Source organism: Chrysemys picta, chromosome 6, assembly GCF_011386835.1.
Source record: "Chrysemys picta bellii isolate R12L10 chromosome 6, ASM1138683v2, whole genome shotgun sequence".
Classification (NCBI taxonomy): domain Eukaryota; kingdom Metazoa; phylum Chordata; order Testudines; family Emydidae; genus Chrysemys; species Chrysemys picta.
The window spans coordinates 33,328,946-33,349,142 of NC_088796.1; the positions used below are offsets into that span (position 1 = coordinate 33,328,946).

Here is a 20,197-nt window from a genome sequence, read left to right on the forward strand (position 1 = left end):
TCCATCCTAGTCTTGATAGTTATAACTGCCTACTTTGGAAACCAAACCAGGAATGTGCAGCCAGCCTGACCAATGCTGTATCTCAATCAGTTGCTTAACAGCTTTGTTTTGCTGGCATTTTGTATACTCAAACAGTATGAGACAAGATAATGTTGCACTGGAGTCCAAAACTGTCTTGAGAGTTATTTGTCTTCAATTGCATTCCTTTGAATAAGTTTATTTGTTTACACTTTGAAGGGGTTCCCCTCAGTACATGCACCATATAGTAATGTGGCAGTTCTATTTAAAATCTTTACTTACTTAGTATTTGTTTTTCAATCTGAGCTTCAGAAGTAATTACCAGGAATCATTTCCATTTGTAGTCCTGCAATAATTCTACAATATTTTTTAAAAATATTTCTGAAATAGGAAAACTCATTAAGAATATAAACCAGCTAGAAATACCAATTGAATATTTATGTTATGCATAGATATGCCATATTATTCCAAATTAATCATTTGTTTTGACCCAAAAGTACATATTTTGAAAATCTGTTTCAAGGTAGTGAAAAATGTACTTCTAAAAATTAATATTGAAAAGATTCAAGCTTACCACTTCAGTTCTACTCAGTGTTTATTTTCATATTTTGATCGTGGAAATCATGTATAAATCAGACAGTACAAGTTCCTCTGGTCTTGCAGTTGCCTACATGAATGGGTCAACTACTAAGTATAGACGATGTATTTTTAGTATAAAGTCAGGATAATATGACATTTAACTATCAACCAATACTCAATTACAGAAAAAATACAAAGTTTTGTAATATAAATTAATTGCCATTACAAAAAGGCAACTGTAGTAGCTAATAAGGTACAAAAATCTGTAACTTCTATAAATATAATGAAACGCCAGAAACTAAATGAAATAATACATCACAGATTTCTGTATAGCACATCTGAATATGCAAACTAAGACACATAGCACATTATACAGCAAGAAAGACTATCAAAAACACTAACAAGGATTTCCAAAACCACAGCAAATTCTGTTAGTACAAGTACAGGACAGAACATGGAAGCGACAAGATGACCAGCTCAGAACTGCTAGACAAAGGAGGACAGTTGTAAAACATTAGGCGTCAGACAGAAGCATGTCAAAAACAGCTGTTGTTGGATACTGATTGATAATGTTTTTATTCTGACTGCTGAAACACTGCAGACAGACATAGGTCTGAGAAGCCGCCCAGTGTGGGCACATCCACACACACACAAAAACACACACCCAGAAAGTAATTTAACAGATGGCTAAAGAACATTAAACCACAATATCTTTTTTTTAAAAAAGACAATATTCACTGTTTAATGAAGTTGCATGGAAAGTAGCTAGTTCCTAGTGATTGAATTTATTTAATCTAAACGATGAATGCACAGGAAGAGAAAACAGTAATTGAGATTGGTCATCTGAATAAAAATTGTGTGGTGTTCACAGATTCTGTATTAAGAATATTCAAGAACACTTTAGACAAAGAAAGTGTGACATGAACGGCTATGAATTTTTTAATCCCTCCATAAAAAAGGTGAAAGTGTTTAAACATTTAAAATCTACAAATCCATTATAATCCATTCACAGACAGAACCACATTCAAAGTAATGTTAAACACCTTTCTTGAATCCTTAAACAGTTATGAGGTATTGTTTCAACCTGTAGTATAGAGCGATTACTAAGAATATGCACATTGAAAATCATTACAAAAAAATTTCACTGATCCTGTGCAGCTGACATTTTCCTAAAGAAAATAATTAAACATCAAAAGGTCCTAATATACTGTATAAGAGAGTATGGCTAAAGCCACATTCTGATTGGCTAGTTGGGCCTTCTTGATGTCACTGCTATGTAGCACTTTCCAACAGTGCATAGTTGAGATCTCATGACCAAACTAATATCAACCCCCCATGACCTTTCCACCAAATTCACTGTTGGTGTAAATTAATAAGAAGTAAGTGGAGTTGGTCTCATCTACACCTGTTGTGAATTTGATTAATTACATCTAATATGGGCCACAGGGCAGAAAATAGTAAAAAGATTGTTCCTCCCACCCTCTAATTTTAAACTGAAAAGCAGCTAAAGTTTACAATGCTACCTTTTCCCTTCCTCTTGCCCCCAGAGCAGGCTTCCCTTTTGCATGCAGCCTGCTTCCCCTTATTACTCTCATCCTCCTCCAAACAGCTTCTTTTGCAGATGCCTGAGAACTTTAAATTGTTTGTGTTACCTGAAAGAGTGAATTGGAAGCTCTAAATTAGATCCCAATTCCTATTTAGTTCAGGTGAAGGGAGCCCACTCAAGGTACATAGCAATACCTGAGGGGCAGCAAGTGTGCTTCCAATTCATAGAAGGAGAGTTGGGAGCTGGTTTTGAGTAACATGAACAGTTTAAGTTCCTGAGTATCTGCAGAAGAGGTGCCTTGGGGCAGCACATGGGTAAGAAATACAAAGATAGGGGAAGAGAGGAAGAGGAAAGGGTCAGTGATCCCAGATGCGCTCTAGCCAGGAGATTCTAGCATTTTGGTCACTTTCAGCTCTCAGTTTCTATTACACAATTAATTCAGAAGCGACTCAGGAACCCCCGTTTAGTTTTGATTATAGGAAGTGAGTTGAAGAAGCCTCTACCAGGCTACACACTTATATTGAAGTGGGACTCAGGGAAGTTCACAAGTGAGGGAAGAAGTGATCCAAATAGTTCAAGGAAACTTAAAAAGGTAAAAGTTATAGAAACCAGTTAATTTAACAAAGAGTACATTACAAATAGAGAACCAGGTTTTATAGGCTCTCCCTCACTAATTTTTTTTATCCTCAAACTAATTATAAACTATAATAAACTTAAAGAAATGAACTTTCAGAGTGAAAAGACATGTTGCATAAAGCTCTGAAAAGTAGGTTTTTAAGAAGATTTTTCAAAACCTGAAACTCAGAATCAAGATGGATTTCTATGCCTTCAATATGCCATTGAAGGGTATGCATCAAGCAGGATATCGGTGCATGTGGGCAGCTAACTGGACGAGGCACAACAACCAAGGTATGTATCAAACATCTACTGATTTCTACACCCTGTTGTGATATCTGGTTTTATTATGAACCAATGAACTGAGAAGCTCATTTGAAAACCAAACTGATTTATATAATTTTAAAACTGCCAAAAGGCATGCAAACGCTGCAAACCTGGGGTGACTGGGGCTAAGGGGTGGAATATGTATTGCATTCCTAGAACTGAATGGAGTTTTTCCAAATTTGTTCAAAACTTTGGTTCTGATTAATAAACTTTTTACTAACATTCAGTCCTCAGCAAATTTCTGAAGGCATTTTTTAAAGTCCTGAAAATAGGGGTTTATAACAGAGATATTGGCAGACCCTTAACTATAGTATAGAGGCAGGAGCACAGTTGTGATAACAATACTACTTTGAGTGAGAGATACAGGAGATTCCTTAATTTAAATGTCACACTTCATGCTATTTATCCAGCCTGCATCCACATCTGAGTTAAAATACATATACTCTTGCTGCTCTTTAATCATAGTCACTAAAAAAAACTGGTAAACTTTATTTTATTCAACCTATTTCATTTTAAAAAATATTATCTACTTAAGTTGTATCTGCAATTTTATGCAAGCTACTTTTTATATTCCAGATAATCCAAAGTCCATAGCAAATGCTGATATGTGCACAGGTTGTGTTTGTGTCTTATTTCCCCTTACTCCCACTAACTTCACTGCTTGTGCCTTTGAAAAGGTTAAGAATTAGAATAGTAATCAACCAGCAACGTATTTGTATTTTCATTCAGTAAGACTTCAGACTAGACTTTGCATCAAGACATTTCCTTGCTTGTAAGCTGATTTACGGGTACTCTCAATGGCCGTCCTTTCCAGATAGCTAGTTTGCTGACCCCAAGGACTAACACACAAAGTAATATCCACAAATTCTTATGACACTTACTTTTCAGAAAACATAGTTGGTGGTATTTTTTTTCAAACCTTTACAGACTTGTGACTTTGTCCATGCAGAATTCCATATCAAGTATATTTTTATGATAATGCAGGGAGAAAACATGCAGTGAACAGAATTAGTGGTAAACAAAGAGTAACTCCCTATATTTCAGTAGTGTGATGACTTAACTGGAATAATCATATACCCAATTTACATTTATTTTAACAAACAGCTCTTCTGCACTAAATGAAAGTTTATATTGACTGTAAGCTGTAACGCAGTCTTGATACCAAATCATAATTAAGCAGAATAAACAGGTACAACGATGATTGGAGAGGCAGTCCTCTTTCCTAGCTTTTCACATTCTTGAAGGCTCAAGCTCTCTCTCTTCTAGCAAATTTATCAGAAGGGTGAAGCTGTCTTTTACTGCTTCCATATCATCCAGGGAGCAGGGTTTAAGAATCCAGCGCTTTCCTCGTGCAAGTGGTTCAAGTTCAAAATATTTTTTGATCTATTTTAAAAAAAGTAAAAAAAGAAAAATTAATATTTCTTTCATATTACAGCTGGTCTCTTGAAAATAAAATGTGGAAAAAACCCAGAGGACACTCATTTTTAGAATCACATCCCACAGCTGTTCTTATACTACAGGTTATATGTTGTGACCAGAAAGTGTCTTCTTTAGGGGTGAGTGACCTGCTTTGCAAGCCACCATTCTACCAATACATTTAACAGCATGGGAGGTCTGAGAGAGAATTATATGCACTTAAGGCATAGAGTAAAGTATATTAAGCAAGTGTTCAAAAAAAATAAAAAAAATAACAGCAAGCAACTTCATAAACAGCTGGGCTTGTACTTTAAAATCAACCTCATGACATGCTGCACCATATTGTTATTGACAAACATCTGTAACTACCTGATCAACCAAAATATGTAACGCACACAAATTTAATTGTCAAAAAATTCCCCAAACTTAGGTACTTGATTCAATGGTAAATTACAGTAGAGGTTTCCTGGGAACCTCAAGCAACAGAATGCTAGATGCAAACGACTTACACAACCAGCTGGCTCATTTGTAGATATACAGCAAAGACTAGGATATTAATGTGATCAAGGTAACAATAAGTATAATGTATGAGAGATGCTGTCTTTCTGTCTCTGATTGGCACATAGCATATTCTAGGTACAATAAAATTAAACATTAGTATTACCATAGAACAGTAGTTTTCAACCTGTGGTCCATGGACCCGTGTGGGCCCACACGGGTCCATGTCTAAGATTTCCAAAGGGGTCTGCCCCGCCATTTGACATATTTTAAGGGGCTGCAAATCAGAAAAGATTGAAAACCACTGATATAGAACAATGACAGTTAAGCTGTGAACCTTTTTGACTAAATTAAATCTCACTGTGGTATTTCTACACTAGTCATGTAGAAGAGATATGAAAAAACTGTAAATTTAAACATTTGTCATTAAAAGTTGTGAGTATCTATATACTTGAAAGAAAATATTTGGGAAGATGTAGCCCCCAGTAAAGCTTTCATTGACATTCATGATCGCAGCCATGAAGCAGGAGACACTTTTAGACAAGCAAGGAAAGCCAGGTATATGTTGGCTGTTCTTCCTAAACTCACTGAAAGATTTTTACTTCTTTTAAACACAATAGTCTCATTGTGGTTTAAATAAATTATCAAGAAAAAAAACAGGTTCAATAAATTCCTTGGTCTTTTTTAAGAAAAAAAAGAGAGGTATAATAGGTACTTTTCAGACTATTTTGATCAATGGATTTCATTAAGCTGTGTTTGTCAAGGAAAATTCCAACATACTTTTTCCTTAGTCAGTATTTGATCCAGAAAACCTACTAATGTCTGACACATCAAATGGACTTTTATCATATAACTGCAATTACATGCATCAATGTTTGCTATTGTCAACAAACCAATAGAAATATTTTGTCCTTACAAAGTTTAGTCTGAACATTCTTGTACCGAGGAATGTTTTTGCAAGAAATATTAACTTTCCGCTCTCAAAAAGACAGCCACAAACATGCATAATCATAGTAATTATTATTTTTATTTGTATTGTGGTAGCAACCAGAGGCCACAATCAGGTGTCAGAAGCCCTATAGCACTAGACTCATTAACTAAATCTTCTAAAGACTAAACAAGCTGTACATTCTCCTTGCAGCTCTTCAAAATGTCCCTACAACTGTTTTGTTTACCTGGTAACCTAATTAAATACTAGAAGCCTGTAGTAATTTTATTAATTGACATAAATCTGAATTTATGTACTGTTGTGACAAGATACTTAGATGAAGTGCTAGACAGAAGTCTATATTAGAAATATTACAGTGAGGTAGGAGAGATTACTTATCTACAATTATCTATAAAGGTAACTGCATTACTAGGGATCTTGATCATAGTTATCAGAAAAGTTGATATTTCTATTTAAATAAAGAAGTGGGAACAGCTGCCCGTCTCAGCTCATAAATAGTCAAACCTAGATTTGTTAAACAATGCAGAGTCAGGTTGGTAACAACCTAGAAAGATGATTTAAAATCAAGAGTAGATAAAGTGTAGACATACTTACCTATGAACAGCAGTTACCAAACCATTATTTACTGTGCTTTGTGTAAAACGTTATTAAAATTATCACCAATAGTACAAGTTTAAAATTTGCAATAACATTGCAAAAATTGCCTAAAATCTTGAGACAATTAAGGATTTTGGAACTTAATTTTTAATACTATTAGGATTCCTATTTCAGATCATTATTATTAAATCTACATGTCAGTGTGGTAAATCATTAGAATATACAGTAATCTAGTGAAAGTATGTATGTTGAAGTCTTTCATATAGTAGAAATTATACTAAGTCAATTTAGGTCAATGTTTAACCAAAGTACACGTTGAATGCGAAGTATGGAGAGGAAGTGAAAGCTGTACAAAAACATAACATATCAAGGTTTCATTATAGCCATTTGATAAAAGGACCCTGCTGGTGTTAAGCTGACAAATATGGCTGAGTAACCTGAGATTTTCAGACCTCTAACCTACAGAATGCCTACCATACACCGCCTACTGGTAGACCAATGCCATCTGCCCCACTGATTACATACAAGTCTTAATTTACAATCCTATTTATACTAGATGCTTGAAATAGGGCCAACCAAGGCTGATTATCAAAAGGTAATTGCATTTTAATGATGGAGTCCTTGAGCTTAAGCTTTAAAATTTACAATATATGAAATGGGGAGGGGGGAGATAGCTCAGTGGTTTGAGCATTGGCCTGCTAAACCCAGGGTTGTGAGTTCAATCCTTGAGGGGGCCATTTAGGGATCTGGGGCAAAATCAGTACTTGGTCCTGCTAGTGAAGGCAGGGGGCTGGACTTGATGACCTTTCAAGGTCCCTTCCAGTTCTTTAATTTATGAAAATGCACATGGAAAAGAAGTAACAGCACCAAGCACACTAGCACGTTAGTCTTCATGCAACTTAGATCAAAAATAACAACCACTTACCAGGTCATACTGTTGTTAAGATGTAGCCTAAAATCATTTTGTACATTTCAGTGACAGTATGTTCAAAAACAAAGTCAATAATTGAGTAATAAAACAGGGCAAAATTCCCTTTGGTAAATTGGTATAGGAAAAATTGTTTTCTTGACAAAAATTTAAAATCCCATTCTTTGTTTTTTTTATTTCTTGGTATGTAAATAAAATATAGAAATTAAATTAACAATCTGGCACAAATATTCTCTCTCTGTGAGGCTGATCAATGTTCCAAAATATCCACAGTCAGAGAACCCAAATCTTGGTGGTTGCTGAAATAAGAGGAAGTTGATCATTAGGCAGTGGCTTTTGGAGTAGGAACCTCTAGTGATGACACCACAGAACAGCTGTTTGGAATACCCATAGGAGTGCAGCTATTCTGAGAAAAAGGCTTGCTAGCTAACTTGTCTCTAATCCAGATATAGAAAGGGACTATTATTAGCCTACCTCTATTTTAGATATTTAACAACAGTGGCATAGAAGGGATCTTCAGAATAATTCATTGTACGTTATTGCATTATCCAATTTAATCTTTACACTACAGTGGATGAACCTCAATAAGTCAAGGGCTTTGGGAACTGTTTCCATTATTTTGAAGTCTCTGGAAATTAGTTTGCATACACAAACATTTCTCCTATAATTCAAACCAGTGTTTGCTCTCTTATATATACAAAGTGTGATTCAATTCTAAAAACAAATATTTTCAGACTAAAAAAGGAAGCCTGCACTATGCATCTGAGATAAGACAGTGACTCAAAAGCTAGATTGGCATAATTAGGTGCCCTATGTTGGGTATATGGTCTACATTTCTGCTGGAATATTCTCTCTTTAACTTATCTCCCCTCCACCATCCCCTTATTTCTTTGTATTTGTTTTCAACATTGTCTTTCCTTCATTTTCACACATTTATTCCTTAAGGGATTTTTTCTCTCTGCAACCCAACCACCACCAAAATGTCTGAGTGGGTTTGAAACGGTGTGAACAGCCTACCTACCCTAGTTCTTGCACAATTTCTCATCACAATAGGACGAAAAGGGGGTCATTTTGGAGCTCTTCTGTCTTCTCCTATTGCCTGAATGGTGAAAAGGGTCTCTTCCTGTCCATGGGATATATAAGCTGAATATAAAGCTACAAACACCTGCCTCAGGTATCCTGCACTCAACATACAATTATCTGTCTTGAACAAACTGGTATTTTAAATTATTTACAACACGACTACAACATTTCTAAAAACTGAGGTTAGAAAGAAATATGATTAATTAAATGCACATCACTGTAAGACTTCTGTAACGTCTTCTAGTGCTCCCCATTTTGGGCCTTCATCCCACAATGGGGCCTTGTCATGTTGCAAAAATTAAGTTGTATTGATACTACATTCTGTAATCAATACCCCCCGCAACATGTTCAATACTATTCTCTCCCACTTGAATACACTAGAAATATAATTCTCAAACACTGCTTTTTCCAATATGTAGATTAAGCAAAAACTGGCAAAGAATCGTGCCCAGATCCTTAGCAAGTGTAAATCAGCATAATACCATGATGATTGTGGTCCTACACCAATGTACACAGGCTAAGTATCTGGCCCCAAAGTTAATTTCATATGTGACATTACTAATGTGCATCTATTCCATTCATAAAACTCATTTCAGTGAAATGTGCTGATGTGCTATATTCTTATAGGATAACTCAGGAAAAAAATTGCTTTGATTGTACTGATGGCTATGAATGTATTTCAGTATCCTTTTAGGCCTGGTCTTCACTAACCCCCCACTTCGGACTAAGGTACGCAAATTCAGTTACGTTAATAACGTAGCTGAATTCGAAGTACCTTAGTTCGAACTTACCGCGGGTCCAGACGCGGCAGGCAGGCTCCCCCGTCGATGCCGCGTACTCCTCTCGGCGAGCTGGAGTACCGGCGTCGACGGCGAGCACTTCCGGGATCGATTTATCGCGTCTTAACCAGACGTGATAAATCAATCCCAGAACATCGATTGCCTGCCGCCGGACCCTCCGGTAAGTGAAGACGTACCCTTAGATAAAAAAAATCATGCAAATAGACAAATGCACTAAACCTTGTTTGCAGCCTCAGCTGAAATCCAAGTTAAAATGTATTTCAATCATTTGAAAAACATGTCCAAAACAAATAAAATCCTTCAAAAATATCAGAGTTGAGGAAATAATTCTTCCTTATGAAAGAATGCTATTACCACATCGTTACCATGATAGTTTGAGATTTAGACAAAGCTGGATATGGCCCTCCATTTTTTTTTTTTGATAAGCAGACAAATCCAGTAGTCCAAAAAATTGTCAGATTCATAGAATCATAGAACTGGAAGGGACCTCGAGAGGTCATCTAGCCCAGTTCCCTGCACTCAAGGCAGGACTAAGTATTACCTAGACCATCCCTGCCAGGTGTTTGTCCAACATGCTCTTAAAAATCCCCAATGATAGAGATTCCACAGCCTCCCTAGGCAATTTATTCCAGTGCTTAACCACTCTGATAGTTAGGAAGTTTTTCCTAATGTCCAACCTAAACCGCCCTTGCTGCAATTTAATTTATTTGTATTAGTTATTCAAAATTAATCTTAGAGCTGTTTGAAGAGTTCTGCTTCATTGCTCAGTAGGTATAGTAGACTGTCTCAATTTCTCTCCAAGGGAGAGAGGGAAAAAGGAAAGATTTTGATAGATTGGAAAAAATAAAACAGAATGCTTGCAAAATTTTTCTTTCAATGACCTGTCCAAGAGTGACATTTATAGGAGGCTCCTTACCTCAAAAGGTTAAAACTAATTCATAACTGATCAATATGTACTTGACATATTGTATTTGGATTGGACTGCACTGTTGCCTGTTGTGTGCAAATGCACACAATGGAGACGAGGTTAAAGTGTTCTTAAAATCTGCCTCTAACAAATTTATAAATGTAACAAGTTCTGTTGCTGAGTTTACTGTCACTCTGATTTCTGAATCTGTGAATGTGAAGATCGAACTTAAAGCATTTAATTACAAAGCATAAAGATTTTATGATAGAAATCATGTTACTGAGTTTTTATTTATTTTTTAAATGTGACCCTGCTTAAGGGAAAAACGTCTGTATTTTTGAGTAATCGCAGTTGCACTGGTAGACACTGCCTAGACACTGCTCTAGGTTAAAAACAAAAAACCATTTCCATCCTAACACTTGTTTTTATAATGCTCATAACTAGTGAAGGGCAATAATGGTTATGAAAGGGTTGTGAAATTTGTGTTGCTAGGTTACTTTGTATGGTTATGAAGCATTCGAAATTTTGCTTTTAGCAAAAATTGTAGGTCCAAAAGCTTTTACAAAAGGGTTTCTGAAAGTCATTTCTAGTTCAAAATTTTTCACGTAAGTTCTACTATGGCCATAGCTGACAATTTTGGCTTGTGAATTTTGACTGATAGGGATAAAGAAAGACACATGCACTTCACAAATCATTTATGAAGTATCCAATTTACACAGTGCTTTACAGAATAGATACTCTCCTCCCTCCTTTTTATTATTTGTAACCTCCAGACTCTGCTCTCCTGAATTTGACCTTCAGATCATAAGTGATTCAGTCTTTTGCCTGCATTTTATAGAAGAATCTGAAGTGTTTTCAAGGGAGTGAGAGGATGCTTGACAAATGAGAATGGAAAGACTGTACTAGAGAGAGTGCAGCATGGTACTGGCAAACCCAAGTGTCGGAGCCTAAAGAAGGGAGGAGAATAAGGTGACAATTGTGAAGCGTGTGGAGAGTAGTGGTCATAAAAAATGTCAAAAAAAAAGTCACATTAGATATCATGATAGAGGGACCAGAGTTGTTCTTGGCTATACAGGCAGGTATATGCAGAAATACATATATACAAAGATACCAGGGCCGGCTCCAGTATTTCTGCCGCCCCAAGCAAAAAAAAAAAATAAAGCCGCAATCGCAACCGGCGGCAGCAATTGGGGGAAAAAAAAAAAAAAAAAAGCCGCGATCGGCGGCGGCGGCAGTTCGGAGGCAGGTCCTTCGCTCCTAGAGGGAGTGAGGGACCTGCCGCCCCCAAATTGCCACACGTGCCGCCCCTCTCCCTTGGCCACCTCAAGCACCTGCTTGTTAAGCTGATGCCTGGAGCCGGCCCTGAAAGATACACAGACACATTAGGACATGTGAGGAGGGCTGAGGCAGCAAGGGACCAAAAGTGGTACAGAGATCTGTATTAGACTCTCCATGCCGGCCAAGACATAGGTCCATGTTGAGGAGTTGCCAGTAGGTCAGCTCTTTCCACACATCCACTTAGGAAGGAAATGGATTTATTTGGGTATATTGTGCTAACTTGTTCGCAGATAATAGTAAAAATCAGGTAATTGGTACAAAATTTTTGCCATAATTTTTTTCACCAAGAATAGCCTATTTTCCAGAAAAACCCTTTGATTTTAATTGTCCTTGAGCATGCTCGAGTCTCTCTCAGACTACTGGGGGTCACTTAGATAATATGATGAAGAGAGTGGTATAATAAGCTACAGAACAAAAAAAACCTGTTGGACGCACAGGAAAGAAAAAGTCTCCATATGCAACCAACCTTTTACAGGGGAGCCTGAAAGATGATTCATTCTAATTGCTTACTGCCTCCTGGTCAATGGTGACAACACCATCTAGTCTATTTGGGAGCGGTGTGAGAGAACAATCTCACCTCCTATTAATATTAATGCAATTAAAGGGCGGTCACACAACTTCCTCCGTCTCCAAACTCTATGCTGAACAGATGAGTTCAGCACGGCCTTAGAAAGAAAGGATTTGTTATTTCATACATAAATCAGGAGAAAAGAAGTGACAAATATGTCAAATGGAAACGAGACTGACTCTCAGAGACAGCACTGTTTTAACAGACAATTCACTATCCTGGTTCCTAAAACCAGCTCTCCCACTGGCAAGTCACTTCACCTCTCTGCCTGTTTCCTCCTTTGTCTCAGTTGGGGTCTCTAGGTGCTACTGTAACACAAATAATAAACGACAAATTTCACTGCAAGGCTGAACAGATCTCAGGTCAGTCCATAGTGAATTCTAGTTATTGTACTGCCTACAGAGATAACACACCCTTAGAAATGTATTCGATGTATAGTATCAAGTATTAGATGGTAAAAGACCTAAACATTGTAAAGCTGATTGTTAGCAGTGACTAAGGCCAAAGACATTCAGAACACGTGAAATCCTACTCCCCCCCCCCCCCATTTATGGCATACCCACATAATACATGTGAACTTTTTTTGAAACCGCTAAGCAATAACACATGCCTGAGGGACACTATTAATGTACTCAGATGCATACTACTTAACATATGTCCTAAGATAGTTTATTTATTTTATATGTACAAATATAGGTTTTAAAATGGTATCTTATTGCATATATCCCTTTAAGAAAAAAATACTTCAGTGTCTGCAAAAATAATTGTACAAGATACTAAAAACATACAACTTTTACTAATTTCACTACACCGCTACCCCTATATAACGCGACCCGATATAACACGAATTTGGATATAATGCGGTAAAGCAGTGCGCGGGGCGGGAGGGGGGCGCGGGGCTGCGCACTCTGGTGGATCAAAGCAAGTGTTCGATATAACGTGGTTTCACCTATAACGCAGTAAGATTTTTTGGCTCCCAAGGACAGTGTTATATCGAGGTAGAGGTGTATTTGATTTATTTGGCTTGATTACTATCAGGTCTGACACAACACAAGAAGCTAACACTGGCTTTTTAAAAATCAAATCTCTCTTGCTCAAGATGCCCTAATTGGGTTATATTTGACTTTCAGTTTATTTTTTTACGCAGATTGTTGGTGTTTCATGGCTTGTTTTATTACAATGTGAAAGTTAAATACAAAGTAGAATTTTCACTTTGGCAGGAAAAAAATTCTAGTTTCAACTTTGGCTTTAGCTATTAATAAAAACCTAACCTCAGGAATACTACTTATACAAATATTTACCTAGTAAATACACCTGTTGTGTAGCATGTCAAGTTAAAATAATCTTTAATTATCCAGAAATCCAGAGACCAATCTATATTCGCACCCTACACACTACCGGAATAATCTTTGTGCATGCCTTGTAAGTTATCATTTGAAAACTCAATTTGCTGGTCAGTATTGTCTTGGTAAAATGTGTGTGGAAACACTGTATGTGAAATTATAAGACTCCCCTGGATGTTATTAACCCATGTTCCAAACCGCACAGTCCTGCCCGGGTAGAAGTCAGGTCTGTCCTAAACACAGGAAAGAATGTGTGCTTGCCTTAATTTGCATGTAAGCAGGAAACAGAGTCATCAATCATGGAGGAAAACAAAGGAAGTTCAAACAGGTGAAAAAAATCACCAGGGAACATCCTTCCATATAGACTGTCTCCTGGGTCTCAGCTGGGGATTGAAACTATAAAAGGAGGAACAAACTCCCCAATGTACCCTTCTTTCCCCCTGCCCAGGGCCGGCTCCAGGGTTTTGGCCGGCCCAAGCAGCCAAAAAAAAAATAAATTAAAAAATAAAAGCTGCGATCGCGATCTGCAGCAACAATTCGACAGGAGGTCCTTTGCTCCCAGCGGGAGTGAGGGACCGTCCACCGAATTACCGCCGAATACCTGGACGTGCCGCCCCTCTCTGGAGCGGCCGCCCCAAGCACCTGCTTGCCAGGCTGGTGCCTGGAGCCGGCCCTGCCCCCGCCCATCGCATTCACCTCACCTGAAGAGGCAAAAACAGCAGCCATTGGATTCTTGGGGAAGGGGTCCTGACCTAAAGAGTCTGGTCAGTAAGATTGCTGAAAGCATGTGAGAAAACTTTGCTTTGAATCTAATGTAGTTTGTTAATTTAGGCATCAATAGGAGTTTTATCTTTATTTTTCTTGTAACCATTTCTGACTTTTATGCCTCATTTCTTGTACTCACTTAGTCATCTCTTTGTAGTTAATAAACTTGTATTATTGTTTTATCTAATCCAGTGTGTTCAAGTTGAAGTGTCTGGATATCTTCATTTGGGGTAACAAGTTGTGTGTATATTATTCCCTTAAAGGACTGATGGACATAATGTGTTTGAGCTCTCCAGGAGAGGGCTGGGAAGTACAGGACATACATTTCTGGAGGAAGATCCAGGACTGTGGATGGATTGGGGTCACCCTGCAGCATAACCAAGGCTGGTAAGAGCCAAGGTGTGGCTGGCTGTAGCATACACACAGACACAGCTGGAAGTGACTTACATGGGGAAGGCTGTTTCTGAGCAGACCAGGGTGGAGGCTACAACAGCAAGGCATTGTAGGCAGGGGTGACTCAGATACTTATTAGTCTGGATTGTACCCTGGTATGTCTCAATCCCTACTATGAGGTCCAATGACATGTCCAAAACAAAGCTTTCAGTTCTGATCTTAGTTAAATGGTGTATAGTTGTGTTTTCTAAATAGCTGTAGATGCAGAAGAATTACTGCATTTGTCTATACATGTGTACCTATTTAGAGACAGAATAAATAGCATTCATACATAGAGTGCTCATGTTCAAAAGCCCCAAAACACTTTAGGTCAGATACAAGTCCATAAGAATAGAGTTCCTAAAAGTCCCGCGGATTCCCATTTTTATAATACATAAACTGATCTAAGCAATGACTTAATACACGCACAAGGTAACATTTTATTTATCACCTATTTGAATTATATAGGTGTCATAAGAAAGTGCATAATGCAGATTTTGTGCATTATTTGTGTAGTTATTGAAGTTAACAATTCTGTGCACTCTTGCAACTGTAACCAATGCTCACTCAGTATTGCCCTCTGTCCCCCTCAAGTGCCTGGCCCTGAAAAATGTTAGCGTTTGCTACAGCCTTTGTGCTAATAAAGCTGGGTGTTTTAGTACAGACAGGAGAGGTTCATATTTTTGATCCTTGCTGTCAAACTACCAAAGGAGAGTGTGTTACAAAGAAAAAAGCACTAATTTTCCAAAAAATGGAAAAAGAAAATAGGCATTCATCAAATAGTTTGATTTCAGGAAGATGGGAAATTAGTGGAAAAAAAACAAACAAAAAATCCACAGCATCAGGGTCTCACAGGCTGATAGACAGCAGCCTCCTTTTTCTCCATTTGAAACATAATTTTGTCAATGTTTTTCTCTCTCTGTCATAGCACTTGTAAGAGAATTTAATTAAAAGGTACTGCAGATACCAATACTTGAAGCTAATGAGTCAAGATGAACTCCAATGGACAAAGAATTTTCCTCAGCCCACATTTCTTTTCCTAGAAACTCTCTTCCACATTACTTTTCTTTTTCTGTGCACAATATAAATCCAAACCCTACACACTTAGGAATTAAGATGTATTACTTGAATTTTTGCTTAAAATAGAAATTACCCTATAATTAGATAGCTGACTAGAGCTTATAAATGATAAAAGTCAAAAGGGTTATAGTATATAATTAGCATCATTGAGAATATACTAAAAAGATAGCACCCCCTCCCCCTTCTAGTAATGTACTTTTGGTACATTACTTGGTAATGTACTTTTAAATATGACTAGCTAAAAAGATCTTAAATTGGTACAGAATAGAGTTAGTTAAGAAATGTTCTGTACACCGAAGGAAGTTAATGAGTTTAAGTCCCAAACTCACATATCAGAGACAACCAATTATCGTGTCTGAAACACAGGCTTGTAAAACTATCAGTTACTTGTAAAATGGTCTGCTACACACGAGTAAGATGTTGTTTAAATGGCCTAATTGACTAGATGCATTCACCATGAAATTGATTCCTTTAAAGCATTATTTTTTGAACTTGATACAAGTTAACTGCATCAACTGAAAATGGGAAAAAAATCTGGCATTATAAAGTGTAGGTTTCAGGTATGAGTTCAGTTTTTTATGAGGTCGAGGGTTACTTGAATGAGAAACTCATCAAGTACAGACAGTCATGTCTAGGGCACTAACTGAAAAGGTTTAATACAATTAGACTATTCTACCATTTCTATGCCAAGATGTACGGTATAAGATCCAGTACTATTCCACCAGAGCCTGTGCAGCTGTAAAATAGCACAAAGGAGGTAAGCTACTGGATCAAACATCTTTTAGGTAAGAGAGAAAGATCAGAATAAACCTTAGAGGTCTTATTTTACTACAGCTAGTGAAGTAGCATCATATCAGTGATATTGTGTCTGACTCTTTGAATAAGATTATCATTTAAAGCTTTTTTAATAACTGAAATGTCCTTTTATTCACGTTTTAAATTTAACTTAAATTACAAATTACTAATTGGACAGGGTACCATATATGCATTCATATCTATTGACCTATGATCACTAAATAAACTAACATTTGCAGTTTAATTTTGTATGTTAAATTCAATGTGCTGGCTACTGAAAAACAGTACACAATTTACAAGGTGTCTAAATACTATCTCCACATTGCTATTAATTCACTGGAACTCCTTAAGCTAAAATAATTGACTTTGTATTAGTTTAATTCATCATTTTAAATTTACTTGTTCTTTGGAAATGTTCTAAGGAAACATTTCTGATTGTCTATAAAAAAAGGAAACTACGTAGTTTAGAGGGTCGATAAAGCAGGGGTAATAATTTGAAAAAATAATAAATGAATAAAACAAATGTGTTTTATACATTGGCCCAGAGGTACTGGAGTAGCATATTGTGCTATCAACTAAAATTCTGATTTGAGAGCAGATTCAAATTCTCAGGTTCCAAACGGAAGAAAGATTTGTATGTTGTGAACAGTATGCTCAGTACCCATCCAAGAGTGCTAGCCACATTGTTCTTATAAGACCAGATGTAGACAGAATCATAGAAATTACAGTGTCATCATCTTGTCCTTCAGCATACAGGCAATGTGCCACAGTGGAAGGAATCTGAAAGAGGAAGTCAGAGTCAAAGATTAAGGCCAGAAGGAACCACTAGATCATCCAGTCTGACCTCCTGCATCTCACAGGCCACCAACAGCACCCAGTAGTACCTGCACACTAAACCCAACCATCAAAAGGAGACCAAAATATTACAGCCCACAGAAGATGAGACTACTATGTGCCAGCGACAAAGAACAGTAGGGACCAAGGAGCACCAGCATTCAAGGCCCCTGCAATAGCAAGTGACCCACATGCTGCAGAGAAAGACAAAAAACCTCACGTCACTGCCAATTTGACTTGGGGGAAAGTTCCTTCCTGACGTCACATATTGCCATGACTTAGACCCTGGGCATGAGTGCAAGAACCAGCTCCAAGCACCTGAGAGAGAGAATGTTCAATACCACGTCAGAGCACTGGCCCTCTGCCCAATGCCTCATCTCAAGCCATGGCCATCCCTGATGCTTCAGAGAAAGGAGATTAAAGAAAGCCTTCCAGAATACAGTGTGTGTGTGGGAAAATCCTTCCTGACTCCATTATTCCAGATGCAGTCCTACTAGTGCCTTGTTCGGTGGCATTCATAATTTTCTCTCTCTACTGGAAGTGCCTTGTCTAGTACATTCTATGATTGCATTTGCCTTTTTCACACTACAACACATTGGAGGCTCAGGGTCATCCTGTGATCAACCCACACACCCAAGTCTCTCTCCTTTGTTGCTTCCAACTGATGAATCCCCAGCTTGCAGCAGAAATTTTTCTTATTAGACCACAAGTGCAGGATCTTGCATTTTGTACTATTGAATCTCAGCCCATTTCTGTCATTCTAATCTTCCAGGTCATCTTCCTGTATAATATTCTGATCCTCCTCTGTATTTATGATGCCTTACAACTTTGTATCATTAGCAAATTTGATTAGCACACTCCTACTTTTTGTGCAAAGGTAACTAATAAAAAAATATTGTAAAGAGATCAACAAGGAAATGGGTTTAGCTGACTTCAAGGTATTGAAACAGTGTTTCTAAGCATCTTGGAACTGGCTTTGCATTAAAAGATAAAAGTAATAGCAATTTTAAAAAAAGTACATCAGAAGCAAAATGCCTGCTAAACAACCAGTGGGGGACACTGGACGATCGAGATGCTAAAGGAGCACTCAAGGACGATAAGGCCATTGCGGAGAAACTAAATTAATTCTTTGCATCGGTGTTCAGGACTGAGGATGTGAGGGAAATTCCCAAACCTGAGACATTCTTTTTAGGTGACAAATCTGAGGAATTGTTGCAGACTGAGATGTTGTTAGAGGTGGTTTTGGAACAAATTGATAAACTAAACAGTAATAAGTCACCAGGACCAGATGGTATTCACCTGAGTTCTGAAGGAACTCAAATGTGAAATTGCAGAACTACTAACTGTAGTTTGTAATCTATCATTTAAATCAGCTTCTGTACCAAATGACTGGAGGATAGCTAATGTGACACCAATTTTTAAAAAGGGCTCCAGTGGTGATCCCGGCAATTACAGGCCAGTAAGCCAGACTTCAGTACCAGGCAAACTGGTTGAAACTATCGTAAAGATCAAAATTGTCAGAAACATAGATTAACAGAATTTGTTGGGGAAGAGTCAACTTGGTTTTTGTAAAGGGAGATCATGGCTGACCAATCTACTAGAATTCTTTGAGGGGGTCAACAAGCATGTGGACAAAGGAGATACAGTGGATATAGCGTACTTAGATTTTCAGAAAGTCTTCGACAAGGTCCCTCAAAGTAAGCGGTCATGGAATAAAAGGGAATATCCTCTCATGAATTGGCAACTGCTTAAAAGATAGGAAACAAAGGGTAGGAATAAATGGTCAGTCTTCGGAACGGAGAGTGGTAAATAGTGATGTCCTCCAGGGGTCTGTACTGGGACCAGTCCTATTCAACATACTCATAAATGATCAGGAAAAAGGGGTAAACAGTGTGGTGGCAAAATTTGCAGATGACACAAAACTACTCAAGTCCCAAGCAGACTGCAAAAAGCTACAAAAGGATCTCACAAAACTGGGTGACTGGGCAACAAAATGGCCGATGAAATTCAGTGCTGATAAATGGAAAGTAATGCACATTGGAAAACATAATTCCAACTATACAGCCTGAAGGTCTGCCAACTGAGAAGTAAAAGGCAGAGCACACTGAGCAGCAAAATACTGATATTTGCCTCAGGAAAAAACCAAAGAGTTCATTTCCTCTCTTGGTAAAAGTTAATTTAAAATGGATTAATTGTGGCATCCAGCAAAAGCAGGGTATCAAAATGATCAGCTGGGTTTAGGTTAAACGTAGACACACAGGATGAGCAAGTGCAACTGGGTCTTCTTAAGCAAGGTTCCTACCACTGACTACCACAGTGGTTTGTAGCATGACTGGGTCTTCATCTTTAAATCTGTGCTTGAATGAAGCAGGCCTATTTATTTTATACAGTAATATATGCAACAAAATAACCCTTCTGCTATAAATTACATATTTCATTAAACCTTATATAATAGAGCTAATGAAATTATTTTTTTCTGTTCCTTTATTGGATGACATTTAAAACAGGATAGTAATGTTTGCTTAGCTATCTGTTCAACAACTCAAACTCCTGTTTGCGCAAATACCCTTGTTCACATAAGTTCCTTTGTTCTCTCTGTTCCTATCACTATCACAACTTGGAAAAAATGATAATTTCATTGTCAATTAAGAAACTTTTTAGTATATGTTGTAAGAGTCCAGTGAGATGTATGACTGTCATAGCTCTATTGTATACTTCAGCTAAATTTAGGCTTGGTCTACACTACCCCCCTAATTCGAACTAAGGTACGCAACTTCAG

General features: G+C 37.5%; 1 protein-coding gene across 10 annotated transcripts in view; it reads right to left on the bottom strand.

Annotated features, from left to right (window-relative positions):
* Nucleotides 1-595: 595 nt before the first annotated feature.
* ARL15 (ADP ribosylation factor like GTPase 15) overlaps nucleotides 596-20,197 on the bottom strand; it is a 374,080-nt gene continuing 354,478 nt past the window's right edge. For 9 of the 10 annotated variants that reach the window (XM_065598950.1, XM_065598955.1, XM_065598949.1 and 6 more), the window contains one exon: nucleotides 596-4,468. In XM_065598950.1, coding sequence (XP_065455022.1) covers nucleotides 4,316-4,468 — 153 coding nt within the window. In that variant the 3' untranslated portion in view covers nucleotides 596-4,315. The remainder of the gene's footprint in view (nucleotides 4,469-20,197) is intronic. The other variant, XM_065598956.1, reaches the window with a different exon arrangement.